We start from the raw sequence: 24,100 nt of genomic DNA on the forward strand, positions 1-24,100 counted from the left end.
TTGTACATTTGTACTGATTTATTCCAGCTGATGCTTCCTTACATTATATAAAAACAGATCTCAACTCTTATTTATCACCACTCACCACTAAGCCTCAAAAATAGTGGCTTGGTTATTAGCTGTATGAGGAAGCTGATGATAGTAGAATTAAGAGGTCTTGATGGTGATAATTCCATCTTCCAAAGTTGAAAATACTATAGTTAAATATTGAGACCTCACGGTTCACACTTTACGTTTTCCAGTAGTATAGCAGTGAATTTACCTGCAACATTACAAAGACTTGAGCGAGAAGAGGACATGAGAAGTTCTTGGCAGGTAGGATTAAGGAAAATGCCAAGGCATTCTACATGGAGAGTGACTAGACAAAGGACTGAACAGGTATAAAAGAGGAAACCTGTGCCTGGAGTTAGAGGAGGTCCTTAATGAACACTTTGCTTCAGTATTCACCAGTGACAGGGACTTGGATATATGTGTGGACTGCATGGAATAGGTTAATATGCTGGAACATGTTGACATTAAAAAAAGAGTATGTCATTTCTGCAGAATTAAGACATTTGGCCCATTGAATGTGCTCTGCTGGAGCTTTTGAAAAACATTAGGATTGGGGCTGGGGCTGGGGGTTGGACGGGATATAGCCCATAGGAAGCAAGAAAAGAAATTGCTGCACGTTTGGTGATGATCTTTGTGTCTTCACCGGCCATAGGAGTACCAGAAAATTGTTATTTTATGTTATTGCTTTGTTCAAGAAAGGGAAGAGGGCTAATCCTGGAAATTACAGACCAGTGAGTCTTACGTTGGTGGTGGGCAAACTATTTGACAGGATTCTTAGAGACAGGATATGGGTTAAATGTGGAAAAACAGGATAGCTCAAGTAGACAACTGGATCGCCATGGATTGTTGGGCTGAAGGGTGTGTCTCCATGGTGTTTAAATCTATGACACAAGTAAAAATCCAGAGAATTAAATCCAGATCCTATTTTGAAAGATATCAGAATTTAAATTCAGTTGGCTTTTAATATCTTTGAATAAAAGTGTATTAGTAACAGTGACTGTATAATTATGGAATTCTTGTACAAGCTTATGGTATTGTTCTAAGATAAAAAGATATGTTCAAGAGCCATCTACTAGACATGCAAAATGTAGAAGAACATGTGAGATGACCCAATTACTGAGAAATCATGCAACTTTACCAAAGTGTATTTCTGATTATCCTACAAACACTTCCAATTCTATTTTCAGCTGAAAATATCTGACTTGAAAAAGTCATTGTACTTTGTGTATTGAACCTGGTGTTTAATTTTGATCACTTGGCTTAAAAGTAATTCATTTATATATGATATAATTAGATTGGTTATCTTGGTCCAACTGATTTCACTTTCCAAGATCAGACCTGGAACCCAGAGATCAGAGATCTTAAAACCCTCCATATTCCAGCTCTCCTTTGCTCCAAATCCAAGTCAATCATCATAAACCAACGAAGTAACCAGAATAGTGATCATAAGATGATCTGGTATTCAAAGGATGTAGGAAAACAAATCAATATCTACTCACAAGGAATGGTCGTTCCAAATCTCATTGGGTCAGACATGATGAGTCTGTTCTTCAGGCTTCTTCTTCCAACACCTTGTGCTCCTATAAGAACCAAAGTTTTCCTCTGAAATGGTGGCATCTTTGCTACTTCCTCGTAGATCAGAAGCTCGTGTCGATCAAATTCTGGAATTAAACCAGGATCAGAATCAGGCCTAATATCACCGGCATATGTCATGAAATTTGTTAACTTTACAGAAACAGTACAGTGAAATATGTGATAAATAAATATCAAGAAAAACCTGATTTACACACACACAAATATCTATTAAATAGTTAAGTTTAAGTAAGTAGTGCAAAAAAAGACAAATAAAAAAGTAGTGAGGCAGTGTTCATGGGGTCAATGTCCATTTAGAATTGGATGGCAGAGGGGAAGAAGCTGTTCCTGAATTGCTGAGTGTGTGCCCTCAGGCTTCTGTATCTCCTACCTGATGGTAGCAATGAGAAGAAGGCATGCCCTGTGTGGACAGGGCCTTAATGATGGACACTGCCTTACAAGGGCATGCTCCCTGAAGATATCTTGAATACTATGGAGGCTAGAACCCATGATGCGGCTGACTAATTTTACACGTTTCTGCGACTTAGTTTGATCTTGTGCTGTAGCCTTACCCCCGTACCAGACAGTGATGCAGCCAGTCAGAATGCACTCCACGGTACATTTGTAGATGTTTTCAAGTGTTTTAGCTGACAAACCAAATCTCCACAAACTCTTATTGAAATATAGCCTCTGTCTTGCCTTCTTTTTAGCTGCATCAATATGTGAGGACCGAGTTAGGTCCTCAGAGATATTGACACTCAGGAAATTGAAATTGCTCACTTTCTCCACTTCTAGTCCCCGTATAAAGATTGTGTCTCTAACACTTAAGAATGGTAAAGTTCTTGAGTGATTTTCATTCCATTCTTTACATGTGCAAACTGTGCCTTATAGCCTGTAAGAGGTAGCTTAAAGAAGTAGTAGAATATTTAAAATCTATAAGCCTATTTTAGCATGTTTTATTTTAAATCTGTAAGCCTATTTTTTAACATGTTTTAGTATTCAGGTGGCCCGGTTTTTTGAACGTTTGCTTTATGACAGCTTGCCGTTACGAAAGACTTACATTAGTACCTGTTTTCGCTAACCAAAGAGGATTTTCACTTTTATGAAAAATAGACGCCCGCTTTATATGTGTGTTTACCCCGAGAAAGACTACCATGACTGTGAAACCTTGTGCAAGCAGTTGTGTGTGCATGCGTGTACGTGCCGATTTTTTTCTCCAGATTGATTTTGGCTCGCTGTCTTCCCGATTTTGATAAGTGAAACTACACCATACATACGATACTTCTACTTTATATAGCTATGTCTTTATCATATCATATAACCATATAACAATTACAGCACGGAAACAGGCCATCTCAGCCCTTCTAGTCCGTGCCGACGCTTACACTCACCATTGGCCCGCACTCAGCCCATAACCCTCCATTCCTTTCCTATCCATATACCTATCCAATTTTACTTTAAATGACAATACCAAATCTGCCTCTACCACTTCTACTGGAAGCTCATTTCACAATGATATATCATTCCTGCTTTTACTATATGTTCGAGTTATTTTAGGTTTTATGTGTAATTGGTATTTGGTAGGTTATTATTTGGGTCTGGAAATGCTCAAAAAATTTCCCATATAAATTAATGGTAAATTGCTTCTTCGCTTTACGACGTTTCGGCTTACGAATGGTTTCATAGGAATGCTCTACCTTTGGATAGCGGGGCAAACCTGGCTGTTGTAATAGAACTGTGTTGCAAGGATTGTTAATGCAAATAAAATGTGTGTTAACTCTATTGAAATAGTGTAAAGTTGAGAAGCAAAGCATGATCATCATTTAAGTCAGAAATAACACAAACTATAGAGAATGTGCTGAAATGCAATTACATTTAAAATTTGCAGGATATGAACACAGAGCACTAAATTCAGTTATGGGATTGAGCAGTTGCAAGTGGATATGTGGAGCAGAACTGTATGAACAAGCTCCCATAACATTATTAAAATCAGAAGTCTGACATGTATACACACGCTCTCTCCCAACAAATGGCAGAACTAGTTTCCTCTCTCTGTCCACTTACAGTAATTATTCTTTATCAGTCTAATATGCTGTTGATGCCATTTATGACAATACAATTGATGTATAGTTGCCATATCAAGTAACTTTCATGTTATTTTCCAACTTTTGGCAAAATTGACTTAAGGGGCTGCCTGTGCATTAAATCTACCAGGAACATGCTTATAAAATATAATACTTTAAACAAATAAATTGGAATAAAATGCTGATACTGGGATAAAGGGAACAAAGAAGAAGTTGAAACATCTAAAGGGCCTTGTGGCTGAAGTATATGACGTTTGACATAGAATTCCAGTCCATTAGCAAAATAAGCAATTTTTCTCTGAAATGGTGGCATCCTTGCTACTTCCAAATAGTGATAAAATTCTGAACTAAACAGCAGAGTTCACTTATTAATTAACAATTAAGTGGGTGTAGGACAGTCTGCAAGGGAGTAAACCAGAATGGTAAGGAATAGTTCAATCTGCAGGGCAAATTAGTAAAAATGAAATAATTTGCAGAAAAATAATAAGCAGAAACAGGCAAGTAATAGATGAAACATAATACGTATTTTTGAAAGGATCTGGGGTTAGATAGCTCTGAAAATTTGCAGCTAGCTTGTACGTGAGATAACAAAAATAGTGAGTTAAAATGGGATAAGCATTAGAGAAAGAGAGACTGAGGGGGCAAAGAGTGTGGGTGGGGCAGAAAGACAATGATTGGGGAATGGGCTGAGAGAGAGAGAGGGTGAAGCAGGCAGAGAGAAGAAAGGGAGGGAGAGGGAGAGGGAGGGAGGAGAGAGAGGGGATGAGAGAAACAGAGGGAGGGAGAGGGAGACTAGGCGCAGGGAAAAGCGAAATTACCGTTAGCAGTGCACAGAATGGTGTTAACAAACTGGTGCTGCAGTCACTCTGGTGAACCTTTGAGGTTTGATCCGAGGTAAGTATTGCTTATATTGCTTCTTTGTACTAAACACCGATCCCCCTGCAGTCCTGATCAACATCCATCTCTCAATAAAAATCAGTGAAATATTTAGCTGAAAATTTCATTTGTGGACTGAAGTCACTGCTCCTTAATCATCAGGCTCTTGAACAAAAGGGGATAGCTACACTCAAGGACTTTTTTATCTTGTTATTTCATGCTCGTTATTTATTTACATCTGCATTTGCGGTTTGTTGTCCATTGGTCCTGTTTACGGTTACTGACTTGCTTGGTACGCCTGCAGAAAGAGAATCTCAGGTTGTATGTGGTGACTTGTATGCACTCTGATAATAAATTCTACTTTGAACTTTGAAGTAATTGCCATCTGCACTTTAAGAATACCTGTGTTGTGTACAAGTTTTGTGCATGCATTGTGTATATATGTGTGCATATATGCATTTGTGTGTGTCTGTGTACCTGTTAAAAGCAATACTTACCACTTTGCCAAATCCTATGATAGTTACCTGCATTTTTTGTGGTCAGGTACATCATCTTCTTCTTCCTTTTTCCACCCATACTCCCGCACAGTGCACCTATTAATGAAGTAATATATGGTATAATTATAGTTAAAAAGAGCATAGATTGCTTTAGGTATATATTGAAATCTTGTTTTATATTCAAGGATTTAAATTGCTTGCTTTGAAGTATTAACGCTATTAAGTAGACTGACTTAAGTTATCCTAATTTTTATTAATAGATGATAGAGAATTCATCATGTATGTTATTAAGCCAGAGAAAGCTGGAAAACCTGACCAGGTCACCATTCGCCCTCACATGCAGTACACAGTGCTGACTGTGGTCTGTTTGAAGTTTCTCACATTGTGTGGCTGGATTCTGGGAATCTGATCTGAAAATATTCCATGCTACATTGTGAGTATTATTCCTTGATTTGAGATTTTTAATCAATTTTTTTCCATATCCTACATTGCTTCTTGTCTTGTCAGTTTTTCCCTGACTGCCTGGACAGTCAGGAGTAGCCAAGATGGAGTAACACACAAAGTGCTGGAGGAACTCTGCAGGTCAGTCAGCATCTAAGGAGGGTAATAGACAGTCGACATTTTAAGTTGAGACCCTTCAGGTGGACTGGAAAGAGGGGAGCCAGCTAGTATAAAAAGGTGGAGAAAAGGGTGGAGCATGGCTTGCTGGGTCCGGGAAAGAGGCTGATAGACAGATGATGTGGTGGTGTGGGGGGTGGGGGTGGGGAGTGGGATTGATACCAGAAGCTGGGAGTGATTGGTAAAGTGACAAAAAGCTTAAAATGATGGAATCTGATAGGAGAGGACAGTGGAACATGCATTAAATGGATTTGGAAATAGTCGATGCTAAACTGTGAGTTTTGTTTCTTTACCGTTGGTTTTGTAAAACCTACATATTTTTAATATAAACCTCCCCATTGAAACAAATGGAATATCATGAATTTCAAATATTTAATTTGCAAGCTAACTATCCATTTCTCTCTGTTGATGCTGAGCTCTCAAATAATTTGTGTGTTGCTCCAGATTCTGGCATCTGCAGTCTCTTGTGTCTTCAGTAAAACTCCATGGACCCTGATTCTTTTGCCTGGTAAAGTGAATTGGTCAGTGAAACCCACTGTGGATTGTCATTATTATTATTAATGACAATAATAATAATAATAACCAGTATAGTTTTAACCAAGTGTCTGAATTACTTTTACAAAGCAGAGGGGCAATACACTGATTTACAGATCATTCAACACATACCTGAAGGTGTGGAAAAATCCCAATCTCGTTTGACAAAAGCTTTCCTCTTTTCCTCCAACAGTTGACTTGGGATAAGGCCTGCACTTCCTCCTTCCTTCACATGGCAGGCCTAGAAGACAAGAGGAGAGGTAAGGATTAACAAAACTCTAGTGGGTGCCTTTAATCAGTACCCTGGCTCGGATTTTTATAGCTGCCCAATGAAAATGGGACTGAGGTTATATCAAAATGATGGACTAAGACAATCTCTTTACCTGTGTGGGCAATAATACTTTAAAACAATGAATCCTTTTCATATACAAGTAAACATCCTATGTATATATATATTGATATAGAAGTTCATATGATATTTTAGGGTAGAATTTTAACCCCATTGTCTTTTAGACATTAGTGAAAAGAACAATAACCTAGGCCATTGTCATTCGACCTGTCCAAAGCATAGATCCCGCCTGTATTTTTGTAGGTTTCCAGAGTCAGTTGACAGTCCCAGGACATTGCTCTCGCACAACCATACCATCCAAGTGCTAAAGAAAACAAATGGTCCTATTTGATTGATGGATGGTAAGTCACATGGACACCATGCATTTGGAATCAGTACCCTCAAATTTATTATGGGTAGTCAGTAACTATCAACCATATTATGCTGACAGTCAGTGTTTGCACATCACTTTTATCCTTCCAAGTCTGTGCAGGAACAGGTCTACTTTCAGCCAGTGTTTATGGACTCTATAAATGACATGGGAAAGGTTGTGCAGAAAGGCTTCCACAATCACAGTTTCCGAAGATTGAAGCCCAACTGTTAGCATGATGAGTGGCAGGAAGAATAGCCAAGAACATACCAATGCACATTTTGCATGCCATAGGTCCGAGGAATCGCAAATTGAGTAGAGGGAGAGTCAGTTTAAAAGAAGCCAGCGGGGACAGTCAGCACTTTTTGCATGCCACAGTCCCAAGGAGACACCAGATTATGTAGAGGAACAGAGTGTTTAAAAGAAATGAGGGAAGCAGACGTTTTTTGCGCACTGTAGCCCAGAAAATACCAGATTATGTAGAGGAACAGAGTGTTTAAAAGAAATGAGGGAAGCAGACGTTTTTTGCGCACTGTAGCCCAGAAAATACCAGATTATGTAGAGGAACAGAGTGTTTAAAAGAAATGAGGGAAGCAGACGTTTTTTGCGCACTGTAGCCCAGAAAATACCAGATTATGTAGAGGAACAGAGTGTTTAAAAGAAATGAGGGAAGCAGACTTTTTTTGCGCACTGTAGCCCAGAAAATACCAGATTATGTAGAGGAACAGAGTGTTTAAAAAGAAGCGAGCAGGGACAGTTGGCATTTTTGCGTTCCACAGTCCTGAGGAGACTCCGGACTGAGTAGAGAGAGAGAGAGGGAGAGTTTAAAAGAAGCAAGCGGGGATAGTCGGCACATTTTGCACGCTACAGTCTTGAGGAGATACTGGATTGCGCACGGGGAGAATTTAAAAGAAGCAAGGGGAGTCAGTTGGCACATTTTGCGCACCACAATCCTGAGCAGGCTCCAGATTGAGTAGAAGGAGAGCAGGGGCAGTTGGCATATCTTGCGCACTACAGCTCCGACAAGATATTGACTGGATTGCGCACAGGGAGAAAGAGTTTAAAAGAAGCGAATGGGGGTAGTTGGATTTTTTTGCACGCCACACCTGAGAAGACATTGGATTGCGCACAATTAGGCACCTAGTACTATTTAGCACTAGGTTTAAATAATGCTTTAAACCTATTAAAGCAAATAAGTTTAAGTGTTAAAGTGGGGAGTTGAGGCTTTGGCTCATCAATGCATAGGCCTCAGGTAGATTTTTTTCTCTATTAGGGAAGTGTGGTGGATTGAGACAGGTTATTTTCTGGAAAAGGCGTACATGGTAAGCGGAACTACTTCAAAAGTGAAATTTTGCGAGTACAGAATTTGTATGATCCTGTCTACCTAAAAGGCAAGGAAAACAGGTTTAGGGGGCCTCAGCTTTCAAGAAATATTCAGGAACAAATTAGGTACTTAAGGAGTATAAGAGATGCAAAAAAACACTTAAGAGGGAAATCAGGAGGGTTAAAAGAAGGCATGTGGTTGCTCTAGCAGACAAGTTGAAGGAGAATCCTTAGGGCTTCTACAGATATTTTAAGAGCAAAGGGATAACAAGGGACGAAGTTGGTCCTCTGGAAGATCAAATTGATTATCTATGCATGGAGCTGAAAGAAACAGGGGAAATCATAAATGAATTTTATTGCATCTGTATTTATTCAGGAGATAGACATGGAGTCTACAGATGTGAGACCATGCAGCAGCAAGGTCATGGACCCTATACAGATCATGAAGGAGGTGGTTTTTGCTGTCTTGAGGCAAATTAGGGTGGATACATCCCCAGGGCCTGATAATGTGTTCCCTTGGACCTGTGGGAGACTAATACAGAAACTTTAGGGGCCCCAGCAGAGATATTTAAAACATCCTTAGCCAGGGGTGAGGTGCCAGAGGATTGGAGGGTAGCTAATGTTCTTCTGCTGTTTAAGAAAGGCTCAAAGAATAAGCGAAGAAATCATAGGCCAGTGACGCTGATATCAGTAGTGGGTAAGTTACTGGATGGTGTTCAAAGGGACTGAAAATTTACCTATTTGGATAGACAAGGATTGATTAGGGATAGTCAATATGGCTTTGTGTGTGATAAGTAATGTCTAATCAATCTTTTCGAGTTTTTCGAGGAAGTTACCAGGAAAGTTGATGAAGGCAATGCAGTGGATGCTGTCTACATAGACTTTTTAGCAAGACCTTTGACAATGTCTCACATGAGCAGTTGGTCAAGAAGTTTCAGTCACTCAACATTCAAGATAAGGTGTAGTAAATTGAATTAAACACTGGCTTCGCAGAAGAAGCCAGAGCGTGGTTGAAGATGGGTGCCTTTCTGACTGGAGGCCTATGACTGGTGATATGCCACAGGGATCAGTGCTGTGTCTGTTGTTGTTTGTCATTATATCAATGATCTGGATGATAATGTGGTAAACTGGATCAGCAAATTTGCTGATGAAATCAGAATTGGGGGTATAGTGGACAGCAAGAAAGACCATCAAAACTTACTGCGGGATCTGGACCAGCTGGAAAAATGGGTTGAAAATGGCAAATGGAAATTAATGTAGACAATTATGAGGTTTTGCACTTTGGTAGGACCAACCAGGACAGATCTTACATGATGAGTGGTAGGGCACTGAGGAGTGCAGCAGAACAGAGGGATCTGGGAATACAGATCCATAATTCCTTGAAAGTGGTGTTACAGATAGATAGGGTTGTGAATAAACCTTTTGACACATTGGCCTCCATAAATAATGTATTGAGTACAGGAGTTGCAATGTTACGTTGAAATTTTATATGACATTGGTGAGGCCTAATTTGGAGAGCTGTGTCCAGTTTTGGTCACCTATCTACAGGAAATGTGTAAGTAGGATTGAATGAATGTAGATAAAATTTTAAGGATGTTGCCAGGGCTTGAGAACCTGTCATAGGGAAAGCTTGAATAGGTTAGGACATTATTCCCTGGAATGAAGAAGATTGAGGATAGATTTGATTGAAGTATACAAAATTATTAGGGTTATAAATAGGGTAAATGCAAGCAGGCCTTTTCCACTAATGTTTGCTGAGACTAGCACTAGAGGTCATGGGTTAAGGGTGAAAGGTGAAGTGTTTAAAGGGAACATGAGGGGAATCTTCTTCAGAGTGTGGAGTGAGCTGCCAGAGCAAGTGGGTGAATGTGAGGTTGATTTCAACATTTAAGATAAATTTGAGTAGGTACATGGATGGGAGGGGTATGGCGGGCTATGGTCCTGGTGCAAATTGATGGACGAGGCAGATGAATAGTTCAACACAAAGTAGATGGGCCAAAGGGCCTGTTTCTGTGCTGTAGTGTTGTATAATTCTGTGAAAAGGAGGGGGGTAGGACATGTGATAGAGCTATGGGGAAATGGTTGTGAGGATAAGAAAGAAGGAAAAGTGAGTATGTTAGTGAAGGAACTGGAAGCATTGGATTGTAACTGATAACTGGGAAGGAGATGGAAGAGAAATGGATAAGGCTAGAGTCAGAGTAGTCTTTGGAAGATGGGAGTTGCAGTATTGAAGAGAAAAACAACTAGCAATAAAAGTATGGTGCAAAACAAATAATAGAGGGAAAATTTGCTGTTTTTAATGATAATGAGCTGAATTTAATCCAGACGATTCAATGCTTTGCTATTGCAAATCACAAATTATTTTAATATGAAGGCCTGTAGGATGGTTGGCATTAATTGATAGTTTAAAACCTGAGTTCCATTCAGAAACCCAAATTTTAATTGAATGGGCTCAATTATCCTTTTCCATTTCTTGCCATACAGTATTTCAAAGTTTCTCAGGATAGCATTTTGCTCTTCTAAACATGTTTGTTTCTCTACATGCTTCCACTGTCAGAAGATCCATAATGATTAGTTGAAGGATTCAAGTAAATTAAATGTCAACAGCTGTTAGTATTAAATGATCTCAACAGAGTCATTAATCCTTATCTGATAATCTCTGTCAATGGTGTGATTTATTACATATTAATGGCTCCAACACATTTGACTAATTTATCAACCACTGCAAGTTCCCCAACTAGGAAATAAAAGATGGTACGCTAGACATAACTCAGAAGGTTAATGTATGAAGGATCTGTAGCAAATGATGTTGGTTAGGATTTGGCATAAGGTAAGATGATGTTCAAAGCAAATTACATTAGATTCCAATTTCTATTACCAAACATTCCCTCCAGCTTAGTTGCACCCCTCCTCTCCCTACTAGGCCCTGTCAATTGCATTGAAAGAAATGTTTATAAAAACTGCAGATACTGGAAATCTGAAATAAAACAGGAAATACTGGAAACACTCTTCAAGTAAAGCAGCACCTGTGGAAAGAGAAACATCAGTCCTTTATTTCTTCCCTTCCCACCAAACAGTCCATTCAGCTGAAGCAGGGGTACATTTGCACCTCTTCCAATCTGCTGTACAGTTCTCAGTGCTGGCATATGACTTCTCTATATTGGTGAAACCAAATGCAGAGTGGGTAATCATTTTGCTAAACACTTATGTTCAGTCTACATAGGTGACCCTGAGCTCTCTACTTTAATTCTCCATCCCATTCCCATTCCGAGGCAATTTTCACTATTCTATCCTCTTCCAGCAACTCAGGCCCTTGTCCTAGCAACATCCTTGCAAGCCTTTTCTGCGCTCTTTTCAGTTTAGCCATGTTTTCCCAATAACAGGGTGACCAAAACTGTACATAGTGCTAAAAGTGCAACCTCTTCAATGACTTATACAACTGCTATGTAATGTCCTCATTCCTACACTGAATGCCATGACCTTGTTTCACTACGCTGCCTGCCTCTGACACAGTGACTTTATTCCTTAGAACACAGGAGACTAAGAGGTGATCTTAGAGAAATGCCTAAATTTGTGAGGGGCATGAACAGGGTGAACGCACACAGTCTATTTCCCAGGACTGGGGAATCAAGAACTAGGATGTATACAATAGGTTTAAGGTGAGAGAGGAAAGATTTAATATGAACTTGAGGAGCAACATCTTCACTCAGAGGATAGTACATTGAATTCTGAAGGTTCCTTCAGATATATAAGTGTAAAGAAGAAGCAAGGATGGATATCAGACCACTGGAAAACAATGCTGGAGAGGTAGTAATAGGGTACAAGGAAAAGACGGACAAACTGAATAAGTGTTTTGCATCAGTCTTCACTGCAGAAGACGCTATCAGTATGGTGGAAGCTCCAGGTGTCAGGGGTCATGAAGTGTGTGAAAGTACTATCACTAGAGAGAAGGACCTTGGGAAACGGAAAGGTCTGAAGGTAGATAAGTCACCTGGACCAGATGGACTACACTCCAGTGTTCTGAAAGAGGTGGCTGAAGAGATTGTGGAAGCATTAGATTCTGGAATGATTCCAGAAGACTGGGAAATTGATTATCTCACTCCACTCTTTAAGTAGGGAGAGAGGCAGAAGAAAGGAAATGATATGCCAGTTAGTCTGACCTCAGTAATTGGGAAGATGTTGGAGTCGATTGTTAAGGATGTGGCTTCGGGGTACGTGGAGGCACATGGTAAAATGGGCTGTAGTCAGCATGTTCTCCTCAAGGGAAAATATTGCCTGACAAATCTGTTGGAATTCTTTGAAGAAATAACAAGCAGAATAGTCAAAGGAGAATCAGACAATGTTGTGTATTTGGATTTGCAGAAGGCCTTTGACAAGGTGCCACACATGAGGCTGATTAATAATCTACAAGCCCATGATATTATCGGAAAGATTCTAGCATGGATAAAGCAGTGGCTGACTGGCAGGAAGCAAAGAGTGGGAACAAAGGAAGCCTTTTCAGGTTGGCTGCCATTGACTAGTGGCTTTCCATAGGGGTCTGCGTTAGGGCTGATTATTTTTACGCTACATATCAATGATTTGGATGATGGAATTGATGGCTCTGTTGCAAAGTTTGCAGATAATATGAAGATAGGTGGGGGTCAGGTAGCTTTGAGGAAATAGGGAGGCTACAGAAGGACTTATACAGATTAGGAAAACGGGAGAAGTGGCAGATGGAATACAGTGCCAGGAAATGTATGGTCATGCACTTTGATAGAAGAAATGAAAGGGTTGATTATTTTCTAAATGGAGAGAAAAAAAACTGAGGTGCAAAGGGACTTGAGAGTCCTCGTGCAGGATTTTCGGAAGATTAATTTGCAGGTTGAGTCTGTGGTGAGGAAGGCAAATGCAATGTTACCATTCATTTCAAGAGGACTAGAATATAATCAAGGATGTAATGTTGAGACTGTAGAGTACTGGTGAGGCTTCACTTGGAGTACTGTGAGCAGTTTTGGGCCCCCTATCTTAGAAAGCATGTGTTGAAACTGCAGAGGATTCAAAGAAAATTCATGAAATGATTCCAAAATTAAAGGACTTGTCAAATGGAGAGCGTTTGATGGCTCTGGGCCTGTATTCGCTGGAATTCAGAAGAATGAGCAATGACCTGATTGAAACCTATTGAATGGTGAAAGGCCTTGATAGAGTGGATGTGGAGAGGATGTTTCCTATGATGGGAGAATCTAAAACCAGAGGATACAGCCTCAGAAGAGAGGGGTGTCTTTTTAGAACGGAAATGAGGAGAAATTTCTTTAACCCAGAGAGTGGTGAATCTGTGGGATACTTTGCCACAGGCAGCTGTGGAGGCCAAGTCCTTATTTAAGGCAGAAGTTGCTAGATTCTTGATTGGTCAGGGCATGAAGGAACATGTTCGTGGGGGTGGGGGGGAGGCAGGGGATTGGGTTGGAGAGGAAAAATGGATCAGCCATGATGAAATGGTGGAATAGACTCGATGGGCCAAATGGCCTAATTCTGCTTCTCTATTGGTACAAGCTGCCAGAAGAAGTTGTTGATGCAGGTTCAAGACATTTGGAGAGGTATATGGATAGGAAAGGTTTAGTGGGATACAGGTTAAACATGGGCAAATGGGTCATGTTTTGACTGGAAGCATGGTTGGCATAGATGTTGGGCAAAAGGACTAATTCAAATGAGCATTGAGTGGATGACAATTTATTTAGAGTAAATGTGATGGGTAACTAAACCTGCTTTAGCTGAGCAACTTATGGATATGGGTGAGCCTCTGCTCTAAACAGGTACAAAAACTTTACATCAGACATATTTTGCTTATTGTGAGATTTACACAGTAGCAGACACAAAGGGTCCAAATTCCACATATGCAAATCTGCAACTTAGTTGAGGGCACTTAGCATTAAACCCACAACAGTTCAGGTCAGAACTCAGTCAAAACTAAACCCAGGGTAGCTCACACCTAATGGCAAGAAGCAGAAGCAGCATCTGTTACTTAGCAATGCATGTACACCAACTTGATCAGATACCAGTGGAATGGGCCATTCAGTGATGGGATGGCTAGAAGAAAACAACACCATGAAGATGTTCCTTGGTTGTGGTTGGGGAGAAGGGGTCATAATAGGCCAAATACAAGATAGGCAAATTGCGTCATACAGTACAGAAAATGGCCCCACGGTTTCTATAGTGTATTGCCTGCAACCCAGGTTCAATTCTGCCCACTCTCCCCTCTCCTCCCCAGTTCCTACCATTACCTAGATACTCGGGAAAATTTATAGGATCCAATCCACCTACCAACCTGCACATCTGTGGAATGTGGGAGGAACCCAGAAAAGAAACCCACACAGTCACATGAAGTCTGCAAAGACAGCATCAGAGATCAGGATTGAACCAAAGGTGCTTGAAGCTATGAGGCAGCAATGTCACTAGCTAAGCCACTGTTCCATTTACCCATCTCCTGATAGGAAAGGACACTTACAGGAGTCACAGATGGGGACCTTCTGAAGATCCTGCCCAATGAGCGTAGAGCTACTTATCAGATTATACAGGTTCAGAGAAATTCAGCAAATGCAGAAGAGTTTGTGCTGGAAAGGTAAGAAAGTGGTGTGCAGACACTGACAATACCTGCCACCAGTTGAGATCTTCCTGATTCACAATCTGCAATATATCGCCATAGGTAAACTTCAAGCCAGCTTCTTTGCAAGGTATCAGGTTATCATTGACAGGATCATACTCAAAGTGGCACTTCACAAATACCTGAAAGGATTTAAGAAATTGACACCATTATTTCAACATTCTCTTAAATGAGTGTGGCATTAAAACAAGAATTTGCATTTATCTCCAAACTTTGATGTTGCAAGCATCCTGAACTGCTTCAAAGGAGGGGAAGTCAAATAAAATCTAACACCAAACCAAAAGATACATCAGGACAGGCTTTATCAAAGAGGAAAGATTTCAATTTAAGTTTTAATGGAAATAAAAAAAAGACGAAGGGAGAAAATTAGGGATAGCTTTAGTAGCTGAGGAAACCATTACCAATCGTAGGCAAAGGAAATCAGGACTGACCAGTTGAGTTCTCAGATGACTCAAGGGCTAGAGCAAGACATTTGAAGATCAGGATGAGAATTTTAAAATCAAGGGATGCCTCAGCCAGAGCCAAAATGGCTTGATTCAAGTTAAGCTTGGGGTTTTGGAAAAGTTTAGCTCTACAGAGGCTGGAAAATGGTAGACCAGTCAGGAAATCATTTGAACAGCAGAGGTGCAGATAAATCTTGAGATTTCAGCAGCACACAAATTGACAATGGGATAGCGACGCTGATATTATGTGTTTGACTGTGTGTTTTGTGATGGAGGGAAAATGGTGACAGTAATCAGAGATGCTGAGATGCAAACCTCGGACACTGGGTCGGATGGGAGATGCTGCTTCTGGTCTCAGTACTGAGCTGGAGGAAATTAATATTGATCTTTTATTATACACTAGACGAGGAAGGCTAGTGGTAGAGCTGCAGTCTCTCACAGCTCCAGTGACCTGGGTTCAATTCTGGCTTCCGGTGCTTCTATGTCATAGAGTTTTTACATTTTCCCAGTGACTCTGCGAATTTCCTCCAGGTGCCATGATTTCCTCCAACATCTCAAAGCAGTACAGGTTGGTAGATTAATTGGGCACTTTGCTTCTTGGGTGTAAGTGACAGAATCTGAGCAAGGTTACTAGGAACGTGGGGAGAATAAATAATAGGATTAAAATAAATGGGTGCTGGTGGGCCTACTTCTAAGTTGTGTAACACCCTGACAACTCCATTCAACTACACAATAGAAGAAGTGACATGGTCACTCACATAAAAAGCTGTAAATAGGTCAAGAAACGCAGGGAGACATAACGTGCCATGGTCGCAGTGTGAAAGAATGAATTAACGCAGCTAGATAAAATACAAACACTTCACTGTGGTTCGTTCATGAGACACAGAGCTGAAAAGCAATTAAGTTATTTTAGGCTTATATAGAGAGATGATTAGACTGCAGCTCAGGTTACCACACTATATAATGGATACTGAGAGAATGTAAAAGGTGCAAAAATAATTTATAAGGATACAATGAGTATTTAGAGGTTGTAATTGTCATGAATGAGTAAGCATTTTATTTTTGGCCTTTTTCCTCTTCAGTATTTGCAACCTTATAGTTCTCATGACCATATAAATCCTCTCCACTGCCTCAATGTACAATATAGAGACCAGAACAGTGCACCGTTGCATAACAAAGGTCTTGGACATTATCAGAGTAGACATTGAAAATGAAACACTTACTTGTAGGTAAATCTAAAACAAGGGATCAAAATTAAAAATAGACACTAATAAAACCCAACAAGCATTCAATAGAATTTTATTCTGTGTTTCCAGCACTGCAGGCTTGGAGTAGTTAACTCAAGGTAGCTTGTGAAATGATAATTGGCAATAGGCAGAGTGTAAGACAGAGTATTGCCACCTTTAAGCACGGCATTATTCATTGTGCTCATGATCTAATTTTGTAGAGGAACAAACTCTTGCATCTCTATAAATTCAGGTCAAATTATTGGTTCAAGAAATATAAGATATAAAACAAATATTCCTACATGGATAAGGAACAGAATTCTTCCAAACTAAATAATTTTATATAACCACCCCTGAATACCAATAACATTACTACACAATAGTCTCAGATTATTTATATCAAACAATAGGTAACAGTGTCAGATAGGACACGACAGTAGCGTAGCAGTTAGTGCAACGCTACTACAGCTTGGGGAGTTGGGGTTCAGAGTTCAATCCTGGCATCCTCCTCAAGGACTTTGTACGTCCTCCCTGTGGACTGTGTGGGTTTCCTCTGGAAGCTCGGTTTTCCTCCAACTGTCCAAAGACATACCTGTTAGTAGGTTAATTGGTCATTGTAAATTATCCTGTGATTAGGCTAGGATCATATCGGGGGTTGCTGACGGTGCGGATCGAAGGGCCAGAAAGGTCTTTTCCGCGCTGTATCTCTAAATAAATAGTGTTCAAATTTCAAAAGTTCAAAGCTCAGAGTAAATGAATTAAAAAAGTAATATATGTCATCATATACTAATCTGCAATTTATTTTCTTGCAGGCATTGACAGTAGAACAAAGAAATATAACAGAATCAATGAAAAATTGACTAACTTTTATATAGTAAGATAATGAATACTTACTGCAACATTCCCCCCAAGAAAAATCATCTTCGTGCTGTTTTACCCTTGGTATTTTTGAAAGAGAAAGCAATGAAATCTTGCAATGATTCACTTCCTGAGAATTTCACATACTTCTTCAGTTGGTAACTACTTTCTCTGTGTAGACACACACCAGTAGTTGCTCACTGGTTCTAAGTCATTTCCAGTTTAGCTGGATGCTCCTCGGTGCAATTCTGTGGGAACCTTTAGTTCTACATCCAGCAGAACTCATTATATTTGTTGGTTCCAAAGCACTCCAATCTCATTTGAATTCAATTCACACTTACCCACACAAATCTCTTTAGATCTAAACTCCATTTAATTTCTGCTTAAAAGTCACTTGGGCTGCAGTGTCAGATTTGAAGAGTATTTGGATTATAATCATGCATTAACTCTGTCCAGTATACATTGCACGTGGATGGCAGATTGGCAATGGTGCTGCAAATACAAGAAAATCTGCAGATGCTGGAAATCAGAGCAACACACACAAAATGCTGGTGGAACACAGCTGATTAGGCAGCATCTACGGAAAATAGTAAACAGCTGACGTTTTGGGTCGAGACCAGACCCTTCATCAGGACTGGTGAAAAGTCCTGATGAAGGGTCTCAGCCCAAAACGTCGACTGTACTCTTTTCCATAGATGCTGCCTGGCCTGCTGAGTTCCAGCAGCATTTCGTGTGTGTTGCTTGGCATTGGTTTAATATTTTGTCACATGTAATGAGATACAGTGAAAAGCTCGTCTTGTTAACTGTTCATACAGATCAAATCATTACACAGTGAATTGAGGTAGAACAAGATAAACCATTAATAATGCAGAACAAAGTGCAACACCTGCAGAAAAAGTGCAATGCAAGTAACCAATAATGTGTAAGATCATAATGAGGCAGATTGTGAGGTCAAGAGTCCACCTTACAGAACAGATAGTAACTATCCTGTTCTAGTTAGGGAGTAACTGACTCTATTGATTATAACTTGACTAAAAAACTTTGCAATTTGCAAAGCCCAAATAAATTTTGACCAAATAAATAGACAAATGAAAACATTAAATTCTAAATTGCTTTGAGAAAATTATGCGTTAACCTGAGAATAACTTTTAATGTCACCCAAGGATAAAATGATGTTTGAATATTATCAACTGCAATGGTGAGGGTATTTAAAGTGAATCAGAAGTCTTCAAAGGCAACTATGAATTGCGCATTGAAAGAGAAGGGTTCATGAAGTAGACTCAGAGCAAGATAATTGAAAATCATTAATAACCTGTAGAAGGTGGAAATGTGAAATGAAAACAGAAAATGTTAGAAACAGGTAGCAGGTCAGGTATTATCTGTAGATAAGCAGAGTTAATATTTCATAGAGTTTGCAAATGAAACTGAAACTATAAGACCTGCTGTGGGTGTTCAGTTTTTTTTTTGTTTTTACTTGGGATGAAGAGGGGATGACTTCAGTAAGCTCCTCAGTAATATTGTCCTGACACCCAAAGAGGCATAAATGAAAGCCCTCTGTTGTTAATTCTTCAGGAAGCTAGTTGTGGAAATATGGCTGAACTCTGGGTGATCACAACTTAATGTAAAGCAAGCCATTAAGATTTTACAACGTTGAGAAATAGATATAAGATTTCTGCTAACTGGGAATAAAAATTCCCATTTTCATACTGAAGAATCAAATAAGGACACTACACTTATCCAAGTACTCACATTCTGATAAGTAAGGCATAACTATCAGAATATAATGAAAATTAAGTGAGTATATTTGTACTTTTAAGTGCAAATGGATGATTATACAAGTCATAATAACAGGGAGCTAGAAGTTCATTGGTAGGTTTATCACATTAATTACCTAAAAGCAGATTTTCTTAAAATGGTAAAATATTTGTCACTTTAACTTGGCAACTCAATCTTCAGGGCTGAGATTTTGCAGTAATTTGATACGAAAAATTTGGATCTACCATAGGCCAAAAAAAGCACTTCTGACAAGTGCAGTGTTGTCGGAGAGGTAAGTAGAACTGAATGAATATACCACCATCGTGACTGACTTCTTCAGGACCTGTGGGGATGTGTATGTACCTTTGAGAGCATAGTGGACATACCCATGTATGCCATGAATGAACCATGAGATTTGTAGTCTGCTGAGGGCTAGTTCTGTGACATCCTAAACTGTACAAGAATTACAGATACTATGACCTATGGAAGGGTATCTTAAGAGCAAAAACTCAATTCCAAGTGAAGTTAGAGATGGAATTGGATGTGGGTCAGCTCTGGCAGGGTTTGCAGGCCATTACTTCCTACAAGGTGAAACCAAACATCATAATTGGCTGTGATGCTTCACTTCCAGATGAACTCAACACTTCTTATAAACACTTTGAAAGGGAGAATAAAACTACACCTGTGTGAATCCCTGCAGCATCTGGCTTTTATTAATAGTATTTCACTTACTATAAGAAACAAAAATACGTTCTGTAAGGGATTAATGTGCTAGAGGATACAAGTCTTTCATTTGTTAATGAATAGGTCCTTCAGTATAATTGTATCCTTGTTTATAAATACTATGAAAAACATAGCAACTAAAATCTGTACATCCCCCGGGGAGATTTGGTGGGCACCGTGCTTGCTCACACACTTCTTTCCCTCGTTGGCTGTGCATGGTTGCCTCCTGCTTTCTCCTCCCCATGGCCTCCCTTCACATGGCAGGAGACATCCCTGGCCAGGATGCCCCACACATCCATGCATCAAAGACAATTATTCTGCTGTCCAACTAATTGAGCCAAACAAATTAAACATCCAAATTGTAATAACGCACAAACTGTATTTCATTTCCAATTAGAATTTCATGATTAATCATCATGGCAAGACAAATTTGCAGCCCTTGATGGTGCATGAATCAATTAGCACTTTTTCAGCATTCCTGTAGTGAATCAACATGGCTGTAATAATAACAAAATAATTATAGGGAAATAGAAAATCACAAATGAATTTCAATTAATGCTATATTTTCTATTTGCAATAACTTTTCTCTCCTTAATTGTCTCTGCTTCTTTCTCTTTTTACAATGCTCCTTAAAGTCTGTCAAGCCTTCAGTTATTTTCTTTTGTAGCTCAGTTTCATAGAACATTCTAGAACAGTAGATCACAGGAACAGGCCTTTCAGCCCATGCTGTCTGTGCCAAGAATGATGCCAAATTAAAATGATCCCTTCTATTTGTATACGATCTATATCCCTCCCTTCCCTGCATATTCATGTGCCTATTTTGAAAACCACTATTGGACCATCACCCCTTGACACTGAAAAAAAAACTTTCCCTACACAGCTGCTTCTAACTTTGTCCCTCTCACCTTAAAGCTACACCCTTAGATTTTTGCCTTTCTTTCCTGAGAAAAAGACTCTGGTTGTGTATCTTATCTATGTCTCTGATAGTTCTTTAAACTGTTATCAGATCCCCTCCCCTCAGCCTCTGATGCTCCAGAGACAACAACCTCTCCCTAGAGTTAATACCCTCTAGCACACGCAGCATCCTGGTAAGCCTCTATCAGCACACTAGCCTTCACATCCTTCCCGTAGTGAGGTAACCAGAACCAAAGTGCAACCTAACCGAAGTCTTATAAAATTGCCTCATATAAAACTGTCAAGTTTTGTTCGATCAAATAAAACCTTGGCCATTTTACTATATTTTAAATGTATTAAATAAATGCAGGTTGTGATTTTACTCACCACTCTGGAAAGCAGACATCCACCTTCCATCTTTGTATTTCTTCAAAAGAAGCTAAACTGCTACATCGCTCTTCTCTTTGGACACATGGCCTCCAGAAGCCTTATGCTACTGTTCACCCTCAGTCTTTTCATAACAAATACCAGAAAACTTTCAAGTATACCCACTTAATGCCTAAGACTAATTGGTCATCAGAGAGAGGTGTAATTTCCAGTGGAAGTCAATGGATGATGATCACTTTTGGAAAACAATGACACTTTATACTTTTTCCAGCTCAAATGTACAATAGCTGATTGCAGCACTTTAAAGTGGAATCAACCAATTCATTAGAAACCAGGGTTTATATAGGAACATTCTCTGAAAACACTTTCTCAACTATTTGTAATCATTATATGCATTCTGCTTAGATGAATATAATCATTATTCAAGAACTTACTTAAAGCTTCAGTACTAAATGAGTCAATGGCTGAAATAATATCAAAGAAAAGTTTCTCCCATGACTGCTTTAGCTTATCCATTTATTAGAATTTTGATGCAAAATTAATCCCCTAGATAAATTCCAGTCAATAATTAAAATCTCAAGTCATTTGAATATAGTAGGCACGAATGACTGGAAATGTTGCAGTTTGATGGTTGCTGAATAGCCATATTTGCATAGCAATTTTGATCTGCAATGCTTGATGAAATTATGGATTATAACTATTAATTCATTTTTCTTACATCAATACCCAGGCTCATTTATTGTAATTGATCTCAGCCCACTTTTATCAACCTCATATTAGTAGAGTCACCATTATTATATTATTTCTTATACTTTCCTTTGGGACACAGAGTGCTCAGTTTGCACCTGCTTTCTGAAATGGGTGCTCCAGTGCCATTTAACTTTTCGTTCACCTGAGAATCTGGGTTTCTAAGCAAATCACACACCCAAACAATCTGCTGGAGGAAGTTGGCATGGTGAGGAGCATCTGTGAGAGGAAAAGGATTGTTGATGTTTTGGGTCAAAACCCTGCATTAGACTCTATATGAAATGTGTGATTTCCATATGCCATAGTCCTGCATGGTAATTGGTCCAGAAAGTTAATCCACAAAGGACCTGGGACACATTGGAAAACTTGATCCAGAATTGGCTGGATGATAGGTGGCAGAGGGTAAGGGTGGGTGTGTGTTTCTCTGACTGGAAATCCGTGACAAGTAGTGTTCTGCAGGGCTCTGCGCTGGGACTTCTGTTGTTTGTAATATAAATGACTTGGAAGGGAACGTAGGGTAAAATGACCATGTTTGGAGATGACATGAAAATTGGCAGGGTTGTGCTTAGAGAGGATGGTTGTCTAAGAATACAGCAGAATATACACTCAATGGCCAATTTATTAGGTACACTTGCTCATTAATGCAAATATCTAATCAGCCAATCATGTGGCAGCAACTCCATGCATAAAAGCATGGTCAAGAGGTTCAGTTGCTGTTTAGACCAATCATCAGAATGGAGAAGAAATGTAACCCAAGTCACTTTTGACCATAGAAAGACTATTGGTGCCAGAAGGGGTGGTTTGAGTATCTCAGAAACAGCTGATATCCTGGGATTTCTGTGCTCAATCTCTAGAGTTTACAGAGAATGATGCAAAAAACAAGTGAGCGACATCTAGTGAGCAGCAGTTCCATGATCAAAAGCACCTTGTAAATGAGCGAGGTCAGAGGAGAATAGTCACCTGACAGGAAGGTGACAGTAACTCAAATCATCTCACATTACAACAATGGTGTGCAGAAGAGCATCTCTGAACACACAGCAAATTAAACATTGAAGTGGATGGACTACAGCAGCAGAAGACCACCAACATACATTTATTAGGGACAGGAGGTAAAACATTGTTTAGACCACATTTAGAGTATTTCGTGCAGTTCTGGCCACCACACTACTGGAAAGATGTGACAGCATTATGGAAAAAAATTACCCGTATGTTGCCTGGAACTGGAGGGGGGGGGGAATCTGTAGTAATAAGGATAAATTGGATTGAGTAAGCTTATTTTCACTGGAATGTAGGAGGCTGATTATTGACCCTATTGAGGTTAATAAAATTATGCAGGGTATTGATAGGATGGATCTTTTGCCTAGGCCAGGTGGGGCAGATTTATTCTCCTTTCCAGCAGGTAAGAATGCTTTTATGAAATCAAGCACTTCCACAATGAGGTTTCTTGAGTACTAATGGAGTCTAATGTGATCTGAAAACCATGTTCCTAAATTTAGCAAATGAAACTGTAATGGTCTAAGGAGTAAGATGATAGAATAGGGAATGTCAATAAAATGCATGATGATGAATAGAAAATGATTAACATTGTAGGAAATGCAATGGTTGCACAAATGTAAAAGGATAAGCAGTCCAACATATCTTACAAATGAAATTAAGGACGGGATTAGATCCAAAAAAAGCACGCAAAGTTGCCAAAAAAAGCTGCAAGTCAGAAATTTGGAAGCAGTTTAAAATTCAATATAAAAGTGTGAGGAGGTTGGGATTAAAAGAGGAAAATAAGAGAAAAAGAATGTGACAGTAAACATACAAGGATGTGCATGTGGATTTTTAGGAGGTCTTTCATGATGACCCACTTAAGAAATTGGTGTAAGGCATGTGATTATGTCACACGATGAAACTGGTTAACAGACAGAAAAGTAGGTATCTGATTCACTTTCTTGCAGGGATTTACAGGGAAAAAAATACAATAGAATTTTACAAAAGAACCCTACATAAACATTCAAAGACTGAAACAACGAAGACAAAGAAGACAAACTGTGCAATTAAAATAATACTGAGAACATGAGATGTAAAGAGTCATTGAAAGAGACACTGTAGGTTACAGAATCAGTTCAGACTAGTGGTGAATGAAGTTCTCTACACTGGTTCAGGAGTCTGATGGTTGGAGGGCAACAACT

The 24,100-nt window shown here is 39.4% G+C and overlaps 1 protein-coding gene across 5 annotated transcripts in view; it reads right to left on the reverse strand.

The window, feature by feature from the left end:
• mpp2b (MAGUK p55 scaffold protein 2b) overlaps positions 1 to 24,100 on the reverse strand; it is a 302,536-nt gene that overhangs the window by 26,139 nt on the left and 252,297 nt on the right. For 4 of the 5 annotated variants that reach the window (XM_059956557.1, XM_059956556.1, XM_059956559.1 and 1 more), the window contains 4 exons: positions 14,881 to 15,012; positions 6,365 to 6,473; positions 5,108 to 5,176; positions 1,551 to 1,712 (listed from right to left, as the gene is read on the reverse strand). In XM_059956557.1, coding sequence (XP_059812540.1) covers positions 1,551 to 1,712; positions 5,108 to 5,176; positions 6,365 to 6,473; positions 14,881 to 15,012 — 472 coding nt within the window. The remainder of the gene's footprint in view (positions 1 to 1,550; positions 1,713 to 5,107; positions 5,177 to 6,364; positions 6,474 to 14,880; positions 15,013 to 24,100) is intronic. The other variant, XM_059956558.1, reaches the window with a different exon arrangement.

The sequence above is a fragment of the Hypanus sabinus genome, chromosome X1 (genome assembly GCF_030144855.1).
Source record: "Hypanus sabinus isolate sHypSab1 chromosome X1, sHypSab1.hap1, whole genome shotgun sequence".
NCBI lineage: Eukaryota > Metazoa > Chordata > Chondrichthyes > Myliobatiformes > Dasyatidae > Hypanus > Hypanus sabinus.